Consider the following 19074-nt stretch of genomic DNA (forward strand, 5'->3'; position numbering starts at 1 on the left):
TTTGAAAATTATAAGCAAGTTACACCACGGAGAGAAAAGCAAACTCATATTTAAGTTTAACGCATACACTCTCATACAACACCAAAAGAAAAAAAAAAAAACCTATTTTGTTTTTCATTATTTTGAAATCTCGAAGTAAACTTTCATTCTAATGGATCTTATATGAGTGAATGGTGTTCTAACTGTGAAAACTATGCAGTTGATCTTTATTTTTAGAGTTTAGAGTAATCAAAGATGCATATATTTAGTCTGATATTTTAGAACAAAATAAAGAATATTGTTTTTTAGTTTTGCTACAAAACTCGCCTTTTCTCTACTTTTAAATCATTCACTTTATGTGCTATATTTTAGTACTTTGATTATGGATGTAACGCGAAAAAAGGTTTTCCTTTTAATAATCAATACCTTACGTCGAGTACCCATTATTGCCGAAAAATACACACGTTTTCTCTATTATTCTCTTCATTTAAGCTGTCATGTAAAAATTTCTAGGCAAATCTCTGCACTGTTCATTTATTTAATCTGAGGAATAAATTTTATTTTATTCTCATCAATATCGACTTACTTCTGGCTAAAATTAAACCCTGTCCATGACCTTCGATTTACAGGACGTTCGAGTACCCAATATTGCCGCTCATATCTTTTCGTTATTTTCCAGTAATTAATCGATAGAAAGGTCAAAATTTTAAAAGAATCTAACAATATAAGATAAAATGTAAGAATATAACATAAAAATTATATCATAAACGCAATTCAATCACATTATAAGCAATATTCTTTTCGATGTCTCTGCGGCCACATGCACACAAACGGAGGAACATGTGCTTCACATGTTTCGGGACAAATTATTAAAAATTAAATAAATGCATTGTTTATTCATTAAAAAGCTTTTCAAAATAAGTTTTAGTGTGTCCAGTAAAAGAAATAATGTGTGTGAAAGTTAATAGTAGTGCCTCTGATTTACACCTCAGGTGCGTGTGGATAAATCTTTGATCCACCTCAGGTTGGAAACAAAATGGCGTCTTACAAGCAAGCAGACGCTCGGTTTTTCTTTCTTAAATATTGTGTAATAAAAATGATATCTTGCTTATTTTTGTCAAATATCATAACACGGATGTAAATATTCTTCTAATTTGGACCAAAACAAAAAATGCCCTATCATCAAAGTGGACTACAAGTCAAACAAACAGTGGCATGTGTCATCGCACGGATACAAATGTGATATGTTTCCATAGGCTTACCTTTGTTAAGGTGAGTTCCGAGATTTTGAAGTCAATTTTCTTCATTCCCAACTCTTATAGTGTCTTAAAAATTCTATTATTTGTTTATTTTGGTTTGTAGCTTAAAACAACAAATAGATAGCGGAAATCTTGCTGTTTTTATTACAATCGGCAATAATGGGTACTCGTAAAATATTGGTACTCGCACGTTATGGTCTCTTGAAAAAAAGTTGTACTTTGAAAATTAAAAAAGGATTTTTCAGTTGCAAACTCATACGCTCTGAATAACCTCTAGTGACGTCCTTTTAGGTTTCCATGATTATATATAAAATTGTTGACTAATGTGTATAAGGCAAAATATGCGTCGCTGCAGAGAAGACTGTACGCTTGAATTACAATCAAAGCTATCGCGAATCACGATTTTAGAAACAGCAAACCATGCATTTTTAGATTAAATCCGGGGTCATGGTTTAAACGTTGATGGATGAATCAAACCTAATGTAGCAGGGTTTTTTTTTTCCATTAGTCATCCCTAACCTTTAACTATATATAAAATCTTAAAGAAAGATTATTTTGATAACGTTGCAGTAGTTTATGTGCTACATGGCAACCGAACCGTTATTCAGTAAATCATGATATAATAAATAGGAACCATTTTCCTTTCTTCCAAATGTTATTAGATTTGTTTTAGATTTATTCCATATAAATACTTTCGGTGAACATAATTTAACAAGATGTTGTATTGTAAACAGCCATTAAAATTGAAGCCAGATGGTTATGAAAAACGAATCAACCTAATTGTCAATATCATATAGATAAATAAGCTTAAGTAAAACGAAAATTGTTGAAAAATCAACATGACAGTACTTGTAAAAGAATGTAATTTAAATTGAAAAATTTCATCGAATCTTTCTACTCTTTCACTTTGTGTAATAGGAAAGACCACGTGTTGTGGCTAGGACTAATAAATCAAACATGTGATAATTGTCATATTAAAAATGTTTACGGGAAAATACCTGTTATACACATTCTAGCTATAATTTCTAGGTACATGTATAGCTTTGGTTAGATCCCATATCGACGGTGTCATTTCAAATTAAAACGAGTAAAACTACGCTGTAAATAAGTCATTAGCTGTACTTTGACTTTAATATGACAAATTTTACTTTTAAGACATGAGCTAGATAAACCACAGACTACGTATTGGATGCACAGGATAACTTCTATTTTAAGGACGTTATTTACTAAGGATTTAAGTTCTCAAAGGAATATATATGATAAGGGCCTAAAATGGCCCCCTAAAATGAACATCATCATTTTACTATCATTCTTTGTTTTCTTAATACAGATATGTATGTGATGTGTTTACATAATATTCATTTTGGTTCAAGTGCCCACAAATTGGAAATATGACATCGTAAAGACAACCTTTTCCCGCCATTTTTGCATTTTTAGCGTAAAACAGCTTGTTTTCAAGCAGTTTTTCCTTCCGAAAACATAGAGCGCATTCTTGAACAAATAAAATATTTCAATCAGAGATGTAACTAGCCAAGACTAAAAAGTGACAAAAAAATTTTCCTTGTTCAAGCATGCGCTCTATATTTCCCATTCGTATATATATAAAAAAAATGTCAATTTTTGGCCGATTTTGATTGAATTATAGAAATGGCGTCCCTTCTGACGTCATATACTGCCAGTGAGTGCATATAAATCAAATAAATAGATGAAAAATATATTTTATATCAACTTTTCTAAAAAATTAGTTAACATTTTATTGTACCCGAAACACTTAAAATATGGCTGATATAGTTCATTCTTTTAAAGTTCAATGTCATGAGTAAAATTTTGTTTTAAACATAAAAAGTAGTTATTATATGAACTAAAACTGAATTAACTTCGATATTTTTACTGGAATTAGGCTTAGACAAAGTTGTGCTTTTTTCAAAACAGAGGAAATTCGGGTTTCATTTTTCAGATTTTATTTTTCACTGAAATATATTTGGTAGTACTATATTATTCAAAGTTAAGATTTTATTTGTTAGTAAACATATTTTGCACATTTTTTGTTGGTTTTATCTTACTTTTTCATTTAGATAATTGTATGGCACACACAACAAAAATATAAAAAAAATGCTTAAAAACGATAAAATACACCATATATCAAAATTTTTATCATTTGCCTCATATAGATTTTATGCCAGCAAAGTAAGGTAAATCTACTTAGTTTAAATGTTTATGTATTATCATCATTCAAATTTTTGTAAAATTGAATAAATTACAAAGTGATAGAGGAAATTTGGACAGGGATATTTATAAATATTGTGGATGAAAACTTTTTGCTTTGTATCTATTTGGTGTGTCTATCATTCATAAACTTTATTTCATTTTTAAAAGAGTTTAGCAATTTGTATTATTTTCACAATTAAGAAAATTTCAAATTTAGTGTAAAATTTTTAAGGAGTTTTCTTAAATTTTCAAAAAACATTCAATGGCCATTAATTCAAAAAGTAGGTCATTGACCTACGTTTTTGAAAGTGAAAAATAAAACTACCATGAAAGGTCTATAACACAAAATAGATGGCTTATCATTAACATCAGTGGAGTTTTTTTTATCATTCTGAGTAAACGTAATCCTTAACACGATATTTTATTACTTTAGTAGTTGTCCATGTCTATTGAAACAAATTCATACACTTCGAAATCTTAATGGCATATCAAATTGTCAAACAATATATAAAACCTGTCCAAGTTGTCCATTTTGGTCAATTTTAATAATCTCGAAAAAAAATCCATTTGATCAGTTAATATGTCTCCCTCAATTAATCTATACTCTGATATATTTCTCATACAGAACTCCACTCCAATCTTTAGTAGCTATCATTTGTTTCTAGGTACTTTTTAATTATTGTTATCAAAATTAACTGCTACACATTATTCATTATTCGTCATTCCTGTTACTACATTGACAACAGTAAAGGATAAATAAGAATTGCATGTCAGTTCCACGAAATCTTGCAATAGTCAAATGAGATAAATGGCACGAAAAATGAGAGACGTGTCTGTCAAAACATAACGACAAAACTAATTATTTTTATAATTGTTAACCGCTTTAAAGGTTTTTAAAAAAAAAATTATCACAGAAAAAAAATCACACAGGCAAAATTGGCAAGTTTGCTATCGGATCATCTACAACATCTGCAAAGCCATATAAACAACAAAAGAAAGTTTTAAAATTTTATTGATATTGATTCTTTCAATAAAATATAATACAAAAATATGAAACCCTTAACCTTCGTCCCTTTATTTCATGATTTTTTTTAGTGTTTAATCACTTTGATCTGATGAATCTTGACCAAAAGATTTATTCTCATTCTTAAACCTTGAAAATCTTTTCGCACCCGATCGATCGCGTTTCCAACTTTTCGGATAGCGTTCTCTTCTAGGTTTTGATTCCTCGGATGACCTCGACTCCTCACTTTGTGAACTATCATGAGAACTCGACCCACTACGAAATTTACTTTTCCTTCTTAAGAATGGCTTTCTGGTCAACACAAACTGCCTGTACCGTTTGGATAAAACCTTCTCTAAATACTTTCTTTTCTTTATAACATTCTTTGGGATGATTGATCCCGGTTTTTCGTCAGAGTTGTCTTTAGATTTCTTTCTATCATACCGATGAAGTTTCTTAACCAGTTTGTCTGTTTTGGACGACTTAAAATGGCCACATATCCTAAGGTCTCTCCATAACATGCTGAAAAGCCTCTCATTTGGTTGTACCTTCTTAAATAATTCTTTCACCATATTTACCATAACCCGTTTGTAAAGTGGGTAAAGCCTCAGAGAGCAACTTATTTTCGGTACTTGTTTCATAAAAACATCGTCTAGTATCATGCTTAAGTCATCTAAATGCTGCATCACGTCAATTTTAGGTATTGTAGGGCCAACTAATAGTTCTCTTTGACGATTAATATTCCCCAGTTGAGGTACTCTTGATTTCGAAACAAAGTCTGTGTTTTCAGGGACATGATTTTTAATATCACGAAAATGTTCTAGGTCTTTGTCGGAGGGAATTTCAATATTTTCAGTTAACGTACTTATGGTTTTATGGTTGACTTCATTGTTTCTTTTTTCAAATGGAATATCCAGGATTGGATCATTCCTTAGATTGTTAAATCCATTTATAAATGGACTTCTGAATCTATCTGAAAACGTGTTCGTCAACCATGGTGGAAGATTTCTTTCTATTGATAGAGGCGGTTCCGTGTGTCTGTTCCAGCGATTTGCTTCTTCTTGCCATTCAGGTTGTTCTGGTTGTGCAAATTCTCTAAACCGATTTTGAATATTGAGAGCATTTTCAAATCCCCCAAGTTGGTTTTGTAAGTTAAAGGCGTTTCCAAAGTGTGGAAATATCTGAGGATCATTTAAATTTCTAGAAATATCGTTGACATTTCTTTGGTCGAGATTTGGTACAGAACCTCCGGGTATGATATTTTGGACTGCTGCCGATAAAGGTAGACCGGGGTTTACTGGAGATGCAAGTGAGTTTTGTGGTAACATGTTTGGAGGGATAAGGTCTCGAACATTGTTATGACTGCCTGCAGTCTCAAATTTTTGAGATGGAGACCCAGGCAGACTGGAATGAATCTGTGAAAGGACACTACCGCTGAGAATCCAACTCTAAAATATAGTTAGTAAAGTATAAAATAGCTAAGATGTTCAGTTATTTTAGCCGAATTTCGACTGATAACAGCTTCTGAATAGTTTGATACAGTTGAATAAGGTTGAGCGTTTAAGAAATAATCCATCAGATCTACCTTAATATATTAGAGCTTGAAAATGTAAATGTTTTACGTTATCTATATGCAAAGATATTCTTCTTAAGGAGACTGATGTAGTATACAAATAGCTACGGCCGTCCACGCCCATGATTTGCTTGAGTTGGTAATATAGGTGAGAGTAAATCAAGAGAAGTTTCTTCTTATATGTCAAAGTAAGTTTTTATAATTTGTCACGCAGTGCATGCAATTTTTGTAAAGAAAACGGTTCAATAAATTTCGTGTGTACATTTATTTTATCATTAAGGAGAATACTCATAGCCCTTAGGCTATTTCATTTTTGAAGATTATGCAACTAACAAAAAACGGATTGAGAATAACCCAACGAGATATTTTTTAAAACCATCACAGAAGCTTGAAATTCAATTCTTAAAATTGAAAATAAAATAAAAATATTGATCGACGTCAAAAAATATCATTAAATTATAATTGTAGCAATTGATAAAACATATTTGAAATTTTCAATTAAGAAAATCATTTTCTCCATGTAACAGTAAACCGATCACAAATTAAAAGAAAAATATAGTTTCATGGATTTTATTTTTATAACAATTATTCTTTGCATCGCAAGGCTTTTAAATTCTAGTTATGTGTTTTCACTTAAAATACAGCAAACATCGTCACAAAAAGTCAAATGCATTAAAAAGCTGCAATTAGATATCTTTACTTTAGATTTGGTAAGGTTTCATGCGAAAAAAAAAATGAAACTTGAATAAAAGTAGGTACTTGTTTTTACAGTTACTGTAATGAAACCAAAGCACTTATACACAAAAAACTACGTCGTTATAAAAAAATTCTTAGATTTAACTACGGTTTAATAATGTGTTTGATTTGAAAAATATCATGGACTATGAATATTAGTTGAGTTTTGTCATTAGAATTTTAAAAAAATATCTTAAACATCCCCCAGAAAAGCGTTTACAGAAAAAGAACTCACCAATAACAACACTGTCAACATCTTTTCATTTGTGAAGGTAATTAAAGGGACTAACAAGCTTTTATATATCTACATTCTAGTGCAGGTAATTCATAGAATCCCCCTCAGTGAGCTTTATAACAGGCAATACATCACCGGTTTGATGTATGATCTACCATAAAACTCCAGGTAAATTTTCTCTCAACGGCGATTCAATGAAATTTTATTAATTAAAAGAATAGGATGCATTATTGTCAAAAATCAGGAAATCAAATTTGAATTTTAAATGAAAATAAAAACAAGGCATTTTTGCATTATATCTATCTCTTTCAGTCACATTACCTAATACGTTGGTGGTGGAAGAATAGATTTGAAAGCAACCAATTAAAACAAACAAATTCATACAATTGTCTTTGACTTAACAAATCACGTTTTATATTACAAATGCTAAAGCTTATACCTCGTACATGTAAGCACTTTATATCATGAAATCGTCATTGTATTCTTCTACATTGATAATAAACAATAAACACATACCAGGTCATGAATAGAATTGAGAGGTACCTTGGAATCATTTAAATTCGTTGGGGAAAATTTTCGTGGATTGTGAGCATTTTGCTTATTTGTGGGGATGTAATTTTGTGGATGCGTCGGTTTTAAGTTTCAGTCTGAAAACTTCCTCTTTTAAAACAATTTTCGACGAGAATGTAAATTCGTGGAGGAGGACTAACCACGAATAATACGAAAATTGAGCCACCAGAAATTCTAATGATTCCACAGTATATCTTTGAGTATTTTAAAACAAATAATATCTGATTTGAATTTGATAATTAAAGAATTTGATTAAGATTATATAGATTACCAAAGTCAACATTGTTTTTGTCCTGATAAATAAAATGAACATCCTGTTAAAAAAAAGTTAATTATGTGAATATTAACCGTTAAACGTTTTGAGTTTGAATTGATTAGTTTACATGTATAATTATTTGTCGATCATAAAATCAGTTTTACTAATCTTCATAAATATGCATACAAAATTATGCATATGGTATCTCTGTAGAGAAGTTCGACTGACAATGTGTCGTTTTTGACATCTTTAAAACCCAGACTGACAACATTTTTCTTATCCAGACTGAGAATTTACACTTTCAAGATGTGCATTTTAAAATATGAACACATTTAGTAAAAAATGTTCAATTGTGCCTTTATTCCATATTTTGCAAGATTCTCTAATCAGAAACCTTACGTTAAATCTTATTTTCCCTCGAGTAAAATAAATTGCTGTTACTACGCACATCCTGTCAAATTATATTTATTATGAAATATTAGAATATCCATAATTTTGTTTACCAGTTAAGCCGTTAATATCACATTGAAATTTTTATTTACCTTGTTAGGTTTTGATGAGCTGGTTTCTGTTGACGATATATATCAGATTATATTAATTATGTATTTCGATTAAAATTATGAAAATTGAATGCATTTAAATTAAATCGAATATATCAAATACATTTACATGAAATGATCAAATACCTGCTGCATGTGTTCAATAATTTGAATCGTCATTTGGCGGGATGGTTAACTCAATCGCTTGTTCCATCATCATTATTGCGTGCCTCCCCGTCTTTGTAATTCAATGTTGCGAAAAGGCAATTATATAATAATCCAAACATTTTCCAGATTATTAGATATCAACTGCAAATAATGATTGATTGCAAACAAACAAATAATAACTTTCATATAAAGTTTGATTTTGCAAAAAAATTACAATAACTACCCCCCCCCCCCCCCCCACAGAAAACAACAACAAACAACCAAACAAACATAAAAGCGAAACAAATCAAACAATAAACATATTGAATCGTTACTCTTTGAAAGGTGTTTCATTGTACTCTTTTGTTTGTTTGATTTAATGACAATTAGAGGTTAGTGTACAACAAAAGATAATACCGCAATGGGCTTTTTTATATTAGGGAGTTATTGTTCCTTCCTTATAAACCAACACCTGTTGTGGTGAATTTATATACACCATACATGTACTTTAACTACCATAAATGATTACTGATAATGCTCCTTAATAATACGTAAAAGGGGGCCTTTTTGCTTCGTCAATAACATACCATACACATTGTTGTTTTGAGATCATCTTGGGTTGTTTATTCTATACGCAGACTTTCAGATAAAGTTGTACCTCTCTGCACTTATTTTTAGGATAATTGAAATTATCTGTTGTCTGTCCCAATTTATTGCTTCCTCATTTTACTCATAAAGGTTCACAGGAGCGGAAACAAATTTCTTACGGATATTTATAATGGGAAATAGGAATTCACTTACATGTACAATAACTAACACAGTTTTTCAACGTTATCATCCGGGCTACTTCATGGCTGATGCAATGCAATATCCCCGTAGAATTTCTACTTTGGGTTGCATTTGTGCATTGAAGCCTGAAGCGGTAGAGGGGGCATTTCAAAACAGATAATCTTAGTGTATGAACATAGATGGAGCACAAAGGTATTTATGATTTTCGAAATAATACGCGAAAAGTGGTGAAGCAAAAACTCGGGACAGATTATAGCTGCAAATACAATAAAAATGTTTCCTTCATCATGTATTACATTTTTAATTTGATTAAGTATGTTTTTCAGTATATAAGGTAAAGAGCTTGAATAGACACATTTTCAATCAAAAAACACCCAAGTCCTTCATAAGCGTAAAAACAAACAACAACAGAATAAGTTAATCAATGTATTTTAATTAATCAAAACCAATTCATAGATTTTGAGCATTTCCATCACCATGTTTCGTCATTATTCAAAAATGAAAATGGACATCTGCATTTAAATTATCGAAACGTTTCATATAGAATCGTCTTTTTTCTGGATATTTTGCTTTAGAAGCAGCAAATAAATAAAATTTTAGACATTATTTTCTAATCATCTGAATTTTCATTTCCTTCCGCTGTATTCTTGTTATTTTTCTGCGAATTTCCCATTTCTCCACTGGACTGTTTCTCTGCTTTACTGCTTTTGAAGCTTGGAAGGAAAGGGTAATCAGTTTGAGCACCATAGTAAGTATTTTTCTGGTTTAAATAATTTCCACCTTCATTTCGTCTTTGTTTCACTGGTTCGTAAGATCCGTATTGGTTTTCTCCATGTTCTCTCTCCGAACTGTCTTCATCAGCGTTTCCATTTCTCCTGTTATTGAGTGGTAAATTACCATAACCATACCCTGGTCGGTAGGCTGCATAGACATTGGGCGATGGATAATTGGGGTATTTGGATTCCTGATATCTGTTGACATTGGGCGATGGATAATTTGGGTAAATGGATTCCGGATATCCGTTGACATTGGTCGATGGATAATTAGGATAATTGGATTCCTGATATTCGTTGACTTTGGGCGATGGATAAATTGGGTAGTTGGATTCCGGATATCCGTTCTGAGGGAGGACAAGCTTTGGTGCCTGTCGGAATATTTTGTAGTAAACTTGACTCAGGGGCCCTTTCAACAAGGGAAACTTGAATGGAAAAGGCTGACGGCGCGGCTGCATCCCGTTTTCATCCTCACAGTCCTCTGAAGAATCTCGTTGCAAGAATCGAGCAGCGGATAGCGCAAAAACGCAGCTTAGGATCTATAAATAGAACATTTTAGATATGATTCTGTGGGTTTTTTTAAAATCACCAATGCCCTTAAGTAAGGCCATTGCAAGTTTTTTCTTTGTTTAGCGTCCACCCAAAAACTCAAAAACCTGGCTTTCTATCAGGAAAAAAACCCAAACCTTAGAAAAAAACATAACTTTAAAGGTTCAACAAAATAAAATGTGTTATATATTTTGAAGTATTTTCTTCATTTTCTAACAAAAATACAAAAATAACAAATACCTTCTACATATATGATTTCCATTTTGAATGTTGTTATATTTGATTTCTAATTCGGATTTAAAAATGCGATCCTGAGCCCGACATATGAAAAAGCGATCTAATTTTATGAACAACAATTGTGTGGTTTTTTTTTTTTTTAAATTTTTACATCTCAAAACCAATTCGTCTGCGGACGCTAAACATAGAAAAAACTAGGAATGGCTTAATGATTATCAATAATCGTAAAAGCTTGGATACTACGGTTTAAAACTGAGTTACTGAATACAGTAATTGTTTTGATTGAAAGAAAGAGTTATGAAAAATCTCAGCAACAAATATGGTTCAAATAATTAATGCGCTCTTAGTTATTGATTCGTTAAATTAGATAAAATTAACGCCTCATGATCTCGTTTGCAGTCATGTAGTATTTAAGTCGGATCGTAGAGCCAATTACTTTCATGTCATAAAAAAGGTTTGTGATAATAAATTATTTTTTTTAATGAAAGTTGCACAATTTTAAAGCACACTTATCGATCGATTGTTCAACTGACAAGAATTTTTTTTAAAGAGATCACAAAGAAATATTTTAGCCTTTATTGTCTAAAGCTTAAAACTGTAGGGTTGGTAATTTCAATTTAATAAACGATTTTTATCTGATTCAATTGTATTAGAATATTTGTAATATTTAATTGTGCAAATTGTGTAAACCATAATTCTAAACGTTATCACAATTAGAAACTACATGACTACTTACTAAAGCCAGTGTCGCCTTCATCTTACTAGGAGTTAAGCTGTTGGTGAGATAAGGCAAGTTTTTCCCCCTTTATATATTTATTTTCTGCATAAATATTTTAATGTATTTGCATTTTCCACCTAATATCCATTAACTACATACCCAAACTGTTTACAAGACAATGAACTTATTATAAGAGGTCCTTGATATTTGACCATGAAAATACTCAGAATTTGAAAACACAATGAAGAGATTTCAGGTGCAGGGCCCTTGACTGAGAAAATGTTATTATACTATAAAGTTCTTCTCCTTGAAATAATAATCAGTCAAATGGTTTAAAAAAAAACCCCTATTACCCTGTATTTTTGAAGTTTCGTTATTCGAATATGTTTTGTTTATTTAAAAAGAATATGAAATATTTATATACTCCTTTGTATCGTATTAAATTTTACAATATAGAACATAATTGTAAAATTTAATTCAAATTACAGATGAATACACAGCTATGAAATATATGATTATAATAATGATCTCATATTTCAACCGATAAAAATCAACAAAACTATTATTTAGTCTTTACTGATGAATCACCATTTGTCTATATCTAGCATACTATAGTAAAGCCAAAGCTCACATTTATCACATAAATACCAAACAAATTTCTCCAAAACGTTTGTATCTAGCCAGTGTTTGTAAAAAAAAAAAGAGAAAAGTTAACGCTACATCTTAATTCAACTTAATCAGTGTCAACAAAAGCATATGTCGAGGCGAGCTGAACGCATTTTTATTGTATTTGTGTGTGTGTGAGTTTTTGGCAATAAAAATATTTAATATATAAGAATGAGCGCCGACAACGAGTAGAGGAAAGAAGATGCGGTTGCAAGGTTAGAAAAAATACAAAAAGCCCCATGACATTTACCAAATGCTAAAACATTCAATCAATTCAGACGACGTTTAAGAGGGGACAGTGTTGACAATATGGAATTGGGACTTCCAGGAAGGGTTCATTCTCATGTCAAGGCCATTCATTTAGTTTTAGTTAAATTCCCAGTTGTCTCTCTTCTAATTTTTCATCAGTTTGTCTCTTAAAATGAACTCCAGTCGATGTTGTCTTTTTGAACCAGCTAATATTTAAACCTTAGGACGACCTCTTATCTGTAGTGATTATATTTTTAAAAAAAATCAGTAATATTATTTAAATAAAAAAAAATTAATTAAATCTAACAAAAGGTTTGGTTATTCCTATTACTGAGGTAAATGTATTGGAATTTTCAAGCATAAGATAACGTGGTCAAATCCAGTAATGTTTTCTGTAATTGTTTAAAACCTTATCGTCTTGAAAATGAAATCGTTTTCATTGTTAATAAAATGGAATGAAAGTTCTAATTTGAGTAAGAAAGCGAGTTAGTTAATAAAAAATACTTTATTATTATAATGATATTTATTATACCTAAAAAGCAATTAGAAACATGTCTAAGTGTTTCAACGGACACTTCCCGGACGTTGTTTGTCATCTAAATATTTCCAGGTAAATATCTTCCCACCGTCTTGACCTAGGGGTCGTCGCGCTGTAAGGCAGATATTGAATGACGTGTACTCATTAATCTTCTCTCGAGGTTTACCTCTAATTACTAGAGCAGCCAAATGCGGTGAACAAATATAAATACGTGGACTTTTTGAAAATAATTTGTCTTTGTGAACACATTTAAATTTTTTTTTGTTTTTTCAATAAAAAAAATATTCATAAAATTAGATGAAATTTGAGTGATCAAAATGAATTTTCTCTTTTGATATAAGCTGGTGAGATAGGCAACTGTAAATATATATCAAATCTTTGACATTCATTGCGCGTTTGAATACACATTCGGACACCGTAAACTCAGTATTGTGTTTATGGTAAAATGAGCGGAGTGTATTAATTGATTATACGTTTCAGTGCATATTAATTATTTTAAACAAAAAATTTCAAATAAATTAATCAAAGGGACTAAAGACGATATTAAAAAGGGGAAAAAATATCACCCTTACAGCTAATCCTCTTTGCTTTCCTCTAATTGAGTATCTTTCAATCCTCAATTTAACAAAAGGCCAATGGGTTAAATCACTAACCTGAACAACAGTTCTTTCATTTTTTATTAAAAAGAATTTAATCATGAAACTTTTAATATAGTAAAACTCACTAAAATTGTCATATTCATACATAAAAAATATATAGATTGAATATAATTGAAAACTCATTTTTAAACATCTCATCTCGAGTTCTATTACATTAACTAACCGAGCTTATAATTCCAAGCCTGAACAAAAAATAAACACAATTGAAAATGAATAATGGTAGAAAGGGAAAAGTACGGTACTGTGACCTACTTTGGTAAAAAGATGTGATAAGATTGTAAAATACACAAATAAAGAAAATTTAATGATCATCTGCTTAATAATATCAATGAAATACATCTATATTCATCTATAAGACATAATAAAAAGGTGAAACGTCACTGTGACCTTTATATGACGAATTGAAGATATGTATGGGGATGCTTACACGCTAATGTTATCATCAAATGTAGCATTGAAGTTCTTGAGGATATATTTTTAAACAATTTCCCTATGTACATGTAATTATATGTTCAACTTGAACTTTCAACAACTCTTTGTGCTCAAACATAGTTCAATGTTTCACGTTTCCTACAAATTACAATGAACATTAAATAAGTATGCCTGCATAGTAATCACGTAAATTGTATTCTTTAGATTTTGAGAAATAGAATTTTTTAAAATTCTCTATATTTTTTCTAAACTGAACTTTGAACCCCTCTTGGGGCCCCAGTATTGACATGGGTTATTGTTTAAACAATCTATACTACTATATTAAAATAATAGACTCGATTTTTTGGGCTTTAATACCGAGAAATCAGATGAGTTCTGTCTTTTGTTTTATATATTTTAAACATCATTGGTACTTGAAGATTACCAATTCGTTCTTATTTTTTCTAAATCAAGCTTCGCTAATTAATAATCAACAAAAATTCCTTTAAAAAATCGTATGAAATTTTTGGATTTTGCAATCTTGCGCATGCGTATTACATTCACGCTAAATCACGGGAGGCTCTTTAGTTTATGCTTCTAAAATATCACATTTGCATGGATAAAGTCAGAAACGATATTACAAATACGTGTAAATTTTCATTGAAAATTTGTCATATATTCATCAAAGGAAATTCGGGAGATAACTCTAACTCAGTGCATTTAATATGAAAAATCCGTAGAGGTCCGAATGTCGACAATGGTGTGCAAATTCAAAGCGAGAAAAAAAGTTAATGAAAACTGAAAAATTCTTCATCAGTACATGTATGAATTAAATTTTTAGAAGAAAGGTATTTACAGCCTCAAAATTGTTTGTTGTAAATAATTTGTCTGTTATTTCAATGCAGCTTCATTAATTTTCTCCAAAGTCGTTTCGGAGTGATTCTGCAATTTTTTGCTACATTACGGGTACACATATCAGAGGCATTTTAACTGTGGTGAAGGCCTGTCCCGTGATTTTTCCAGTTAGACTTTTCTAACTAAGCAGAGTGTAGTGAAATTAATAGCATTATTGTAGGCTTGAAGCTTGGTTATGTAAATGTCAACAATACGGTGTGTCGATGTATCTATTTCGTAAATGTCCGATATCATATGTTATGCCAACCCGTGCACGCACGGGTCAAAGTCTAGTTTATAATTAAGCTATATAAGGATGCTTGCAAATGTATTACAAACAATAGCATTGTGTTTATTTAGAAAAAAGATTTTAAACATTTTCCACATATATTTCTATATTGAATTTTGAACCCTTCGAGGGGCCCCAATGTCGGCAGGGGGTTTATTGTTTAAACAATATAAAACCTAAACTATCTGAGGATGCACAGATTTATTACAAATTGAAAAAGTGTAGGTCTTAAGTAGAAGATTTTTAAGCTTTTTCCTTGTGGGGCACCAAAGCTGGTCCGGGGTATCGGCTTTAACAATTTAAAATTTACACTATGCAATACCAGCAGTTTAAATCAAACCATTGAAAAATGAAATTGAACAATAGCATAAGCATTTGATGTAAACATAACATTTAAATGCAAAACAATTCCCCTTGCATGTCCCAAATATCCAGAAATTATCAAAATATAAGATTGTAACTATGTGTATTCTTCGCTAAACATATGATTTGATACATAATGTTTTATCAATAATGTTTTTATTCACAAATCTATAGATACCATTTTTTATGAAATTGACGAAAAACAGGCACACTCTATTTAATTGTGAAAATGAGTATAAGCTAATCAAACATAAAAAAGTCTAATAAAAACATTAATCAAGAGAGAGAGAGAGAGAGCCATAATTACATCTTTCACTCAAATTAAGTAGATGACAAATTTTAAAGACACAATAGCTTGCTTTTATTTACTATTTTTAAATTTTGTAAATGATAACTGGGCCTTGGGGGTAAATCAAAATAATGAGATAGTTTGGAGTATTTTACATTCACAAACCGTAAAGTAATTTTTGGAGAAGCACAAATATTTTGGAATAAAATATGTGAGACTATTTGTAGTGGTCATTATCATAGGACATATTTAATTTTCATCTGATGTTACTTAAATCAAGTGTCATTTTTTTGTTTGTTTAGAACCTTGTTAATCATTGTAAGAATAAAAATACTACATTAGAAAAAAAGGCAACCTTCTAAAATGTCAATGATGAATATTTTGATAGTTTATTAAACCAATTAGAAGAAGACATAAAACAAACAAAGAATATAATACAAACAAAACAAGGCATACTTGTATAGATTATATAATATGCATACATTCAGCTACAAATTTAAAAAGATCAATAATTGTTCTTCAATCTTTGTTTTTCATCGAATGTCTTTAGAGTTATTTCTATTCAGAAAACAGTTTGTTAAAATGAGAAGATATCACCGAATCCCGATTCATTGGTACAATTCAAAATATTTCTGTACATAATCACCCTGAAAACAATAGATTGTCTGCAGTGTTAAAATCATTGGCACTTCTTCCAAATACCAAATTTCCCATCCTTCTTGGAGGAAGCCCGAACAAATTTTCTCGTGCGGTTTGTTGATTTCCTAAAAATGGCACGGGTCCATTATTTCCTAGCATGTTAGGTCTTCTGAAGTCCTGATTACCCCGATTAAATCGCTCGAATGATTCAGAAAGGTTGGTTATATCGGAGCGGTTCCTAGGGTTGATGAATCCATCTCTAGAGACTGGTGTGTTTTCCGATGTAGAATCGTTGTTACGATTCCCGGAAGAAATGCTAGACGGAATACCTTGAGGAATGTTAGATAACCATCTTGGAGCATCCCCCTCAAGCGTACCAATGTTATTCTGTCTATTCGGAGAGTCATTGCGTAGACCAGGCAGTCCATTTCTTATCATTTGCTGATCATTGATAGGTGCATTATCCAAATTATTTGAAAGAAAGGGATTGAATGGTGGATCAAACTGATTTTGAATCATTTCTATTCGATTTGGAAAACCTGTTTCTGCTCCTGTCTGAAACATATCTATCTGATTTGGAACGCCTGCAAACATTGGATTTGAAACGGCATCCCAAAAGGAGGGACCAAAATTTTGTGAACTACCTTGATTCTGAGTAACGAATTCGGTAGACAATGTACTAGGAGAGCTGAAAAACCGCTGCAGGTCAAGTTGTTGTTGTTGATCTAAGAAATTACGGTTTGTTTGTCTTGATCTTGGATTTTGAAATTGAAACCTTTGTCGATTTGAAATGGACGGAAATTGAGGAGTCAGTCTTGTTCGGAACTGGTCGCTTCGTGATTGAGGACCAAATCCAGAAGTTACGATCTGTGATGGCATGGGCTCTAATGTCCATTGTGAAGGTGTTTGAAAATTAGCCCGTGAAAAAAGACTGTTTTGATCACTGAATCCCATTTGGGAAAACCCAACTTGAAAGATTCCACACTTAAATTATAAAAATATTATTGATTATTTTACATGTCAAATCAAAAAATCACATATAAATTCTCAAATCAAAGTATGAAAAATTAGCTATCGGATACGTTGTATCATAAATATAGAGTATGCGTAGTTATATATCATAATCAGAATTAAAACAAAAATAACGTTCAAATTAAAAGCACAGATATGTTGTCTTCAATAAAATGTACACAAAAATAAATTAATACGAAAATATTATATTAGATATTATCAACCTTTAACAGCCAAAAAGTAATACTAACGTATTACATAGGTACACTTACCAATATCACCACTGCAAACATTTTGTCAATTTTTGAGGAAATGATACTTGTTCCTAGCTTTATATAATTCAGTACTCCGGTACTGAAATGCCTTTTCTTAGAATTTCTTTTTGACATAAAAACGTGTGGTTAAGAATGTTATTAGTCCAAAACATTCTGTTTCTTAACATAATCATTTTGTTATTAAGAATATGTTCATTTTTTATGCATTTTTTCAAGGAAACAACAAATTAATACACACTAAAAGACAGATTTAATTTATCATTCACCGACGAAACATGCTCTCTGAAATAATATCACATTAATTATTACAATATTTTCTTCTTGGTTTTTTTTACTTTTCTCTTTACAAATTACACAATTTTTCAACTGAAACGTGTTATTTGGAAAACATTTTAAAAACCTTTCAAAGTAGGCTTTACCAGGGAGTCGATGAGAGAATAAAAATGATGACAAACCAATATGTCGCTTGAAACGTCCTTGAACTTTAATCTTTGTAGAGGACAAGGTATAGGTGTTTTTTCTTTCTTTGCATGTCTTGTTATCATAGCAAAGAAAATGTGTATTTTGTTTTATCATTCCTTGTTTTTGTTTGTGTTTGTTTGTTTTTTTAAAATTGAATATCATTTCTGTATTGTTTTGAGTTAAATATGATGAACTGAAGTTTTGAATGAACATTATATATATATATATATATATATATATATATATATATATATATATATATATATATGTATATATATATATATATATATAAATATATATATATATATATATATATATATATATATATATATATATATATATATATATATATATATATATATGTGTGTGTGTGTGTGTGTGTGTGTGTGTGTGTGTGTGTGTGTGTGTGTGTTTGAGAGAGAGAAACTAATGACCATGTAGCACTACATTTTTACACAAATGCACATGCTATTGATTTATGTAATAGGTATTAAAAAAAAAACAAATATGAACTTTACAGAAAATTAAGAGAAAATAGAAGAAAATGAAATACATGTGTACTTATGTGCCAGTTGGTATCAACAAAAGAGAACATTGTTGTCTTTAAATTAAATCATTCAAGTCCGAAAGACATTTTTCTCTATTTAAAGTCCCATTAATTATACATTAATACATTATTAATATATCATTTCTTTATGTATCTATATTTGCTATCAATGTTCTTACTAGACGCTATCCCAAAACCTTTATATGTTCTTG

General features: G+C 30.6%; 3 protein-coding genes across 3 annotated transcripts; all 3 read right to left on the reverse strand.

Moving 5' to 3' along the window:
• Positions 1-4459: 4459 nt before the first annotated feature.
• On the reverse strand, positions 4460-7040 carry LOC105322620 (uncharacterized). The gene is made up of 2 exons (XM_011421441.4): positions 6993-7040; positions 4460-5897 (listed from the first exon to the last, which is right to left on the reverse strand). The coding sequence occupies exons 1-2, from the start codon at positions 7011-7013 to the stop codon at positions 4545-4547; spliced, it is 1374 nt and encodes a 457-aa protein (XP_011419743.3). The 5' UTR covers positions 7014-7040; the 3' UTR covers positions 4460-4544.
• Positions 7041-9706: 2666 nt separating this feature from the next.
• LOC105322621 (uncharacterized) lies at positions 9707-11647 on the reverse strand. The gene is made up of 2 exons (XM_011421443.4): positions 11589-11647; positions 9707-10605 (listed from the first exon to the last, which is right to left on the reverse strand). Exons 1-2 carry the CDS (start codon positions 11607-11609, stop codon positions 9904-9906), a joined length of 723 nt encoding a protein of 240 aa, XP_011419745.3. The 5' UTR covers positions 11610-11647; the 3' UTR covers positions 9707-9903.
• A 4649-nt stretch (positions 11648-16296) lies between these two features.
• Positions 16297-17975, reverse strand: LOC105322622 (uncharacterized). The gene is made up of 2 exons (XM_011421444.3): positions 17851-17975; positions 16297-17551 (listed from the first exon to the last, which is right to left on the reverse strand). Exons 1-2 carry the CDS (start codon positions 17965-17967, stop codon positions 16571-16573), a joined length of 1098 nt encoding a protein of 365 aa, XP_011419746.3. The 5' UTR covers positions 17968-17975; the 3' UTR covers positions 16297-16570.
• Positions 17976-19074: the final 1099 nt, after the last annotated feature.

The sequence above is a fragment of the Magallana gigas genome, chromosome 5 (genome assembly GCF_963853765.1).
Source record: "Magallana gigas chromosome 5, xbMagGiga1.1, whole genome shotgun sequence".
Lineage (NCBI taxonomy): Eukaryota > Metazoa > Mollusca > Bivalvia > Ostreida > Ostreidae > Magallana > Magallana gigas.

Bases quoted from the DNA above. Each gene is read 5' to 3' on its own strand.
- LOC105322620 (XM_011421441.4), bottom strand. From the start codon at position 7,013: ATGTTGACAGTGTTGTTATTG. The intron at 5,898-6,992 runs GTGAGTTCTTTT...ACTATATTTTAG, and splicing joins TGTTGACAGTGTTGTTATTG to AGTTGGATTCTCAGCGGTAG.
- LOC105322621 (XM_011421443.4), bottom strand. From the start codon at position 11,609: ATGAAGGCGACACTGGCTTTA. The intron at 10,606-11,588 runs GTAAGTAGTCAT...TTCTATTTATAG, and splicing joins TGAAGGCGACACTGGCTTTA to ATCCTAAGCTGCGTTTTTGC.
- LOC105322622 (XM_011421444.3), bottom strand. From the start codon at position 17,967: ATGTCAAAAAGAAATTCTAAGAAAAGGCATTTCAGTACCGGAGTACTG. The intron at 17,552-17,850 runs GTAAGTGTACCT...TTATAATTTAAG, and splicing joins TGTTTGCAGTGGTGATATTG to TGTGGAATCTTTCAAGTTGG.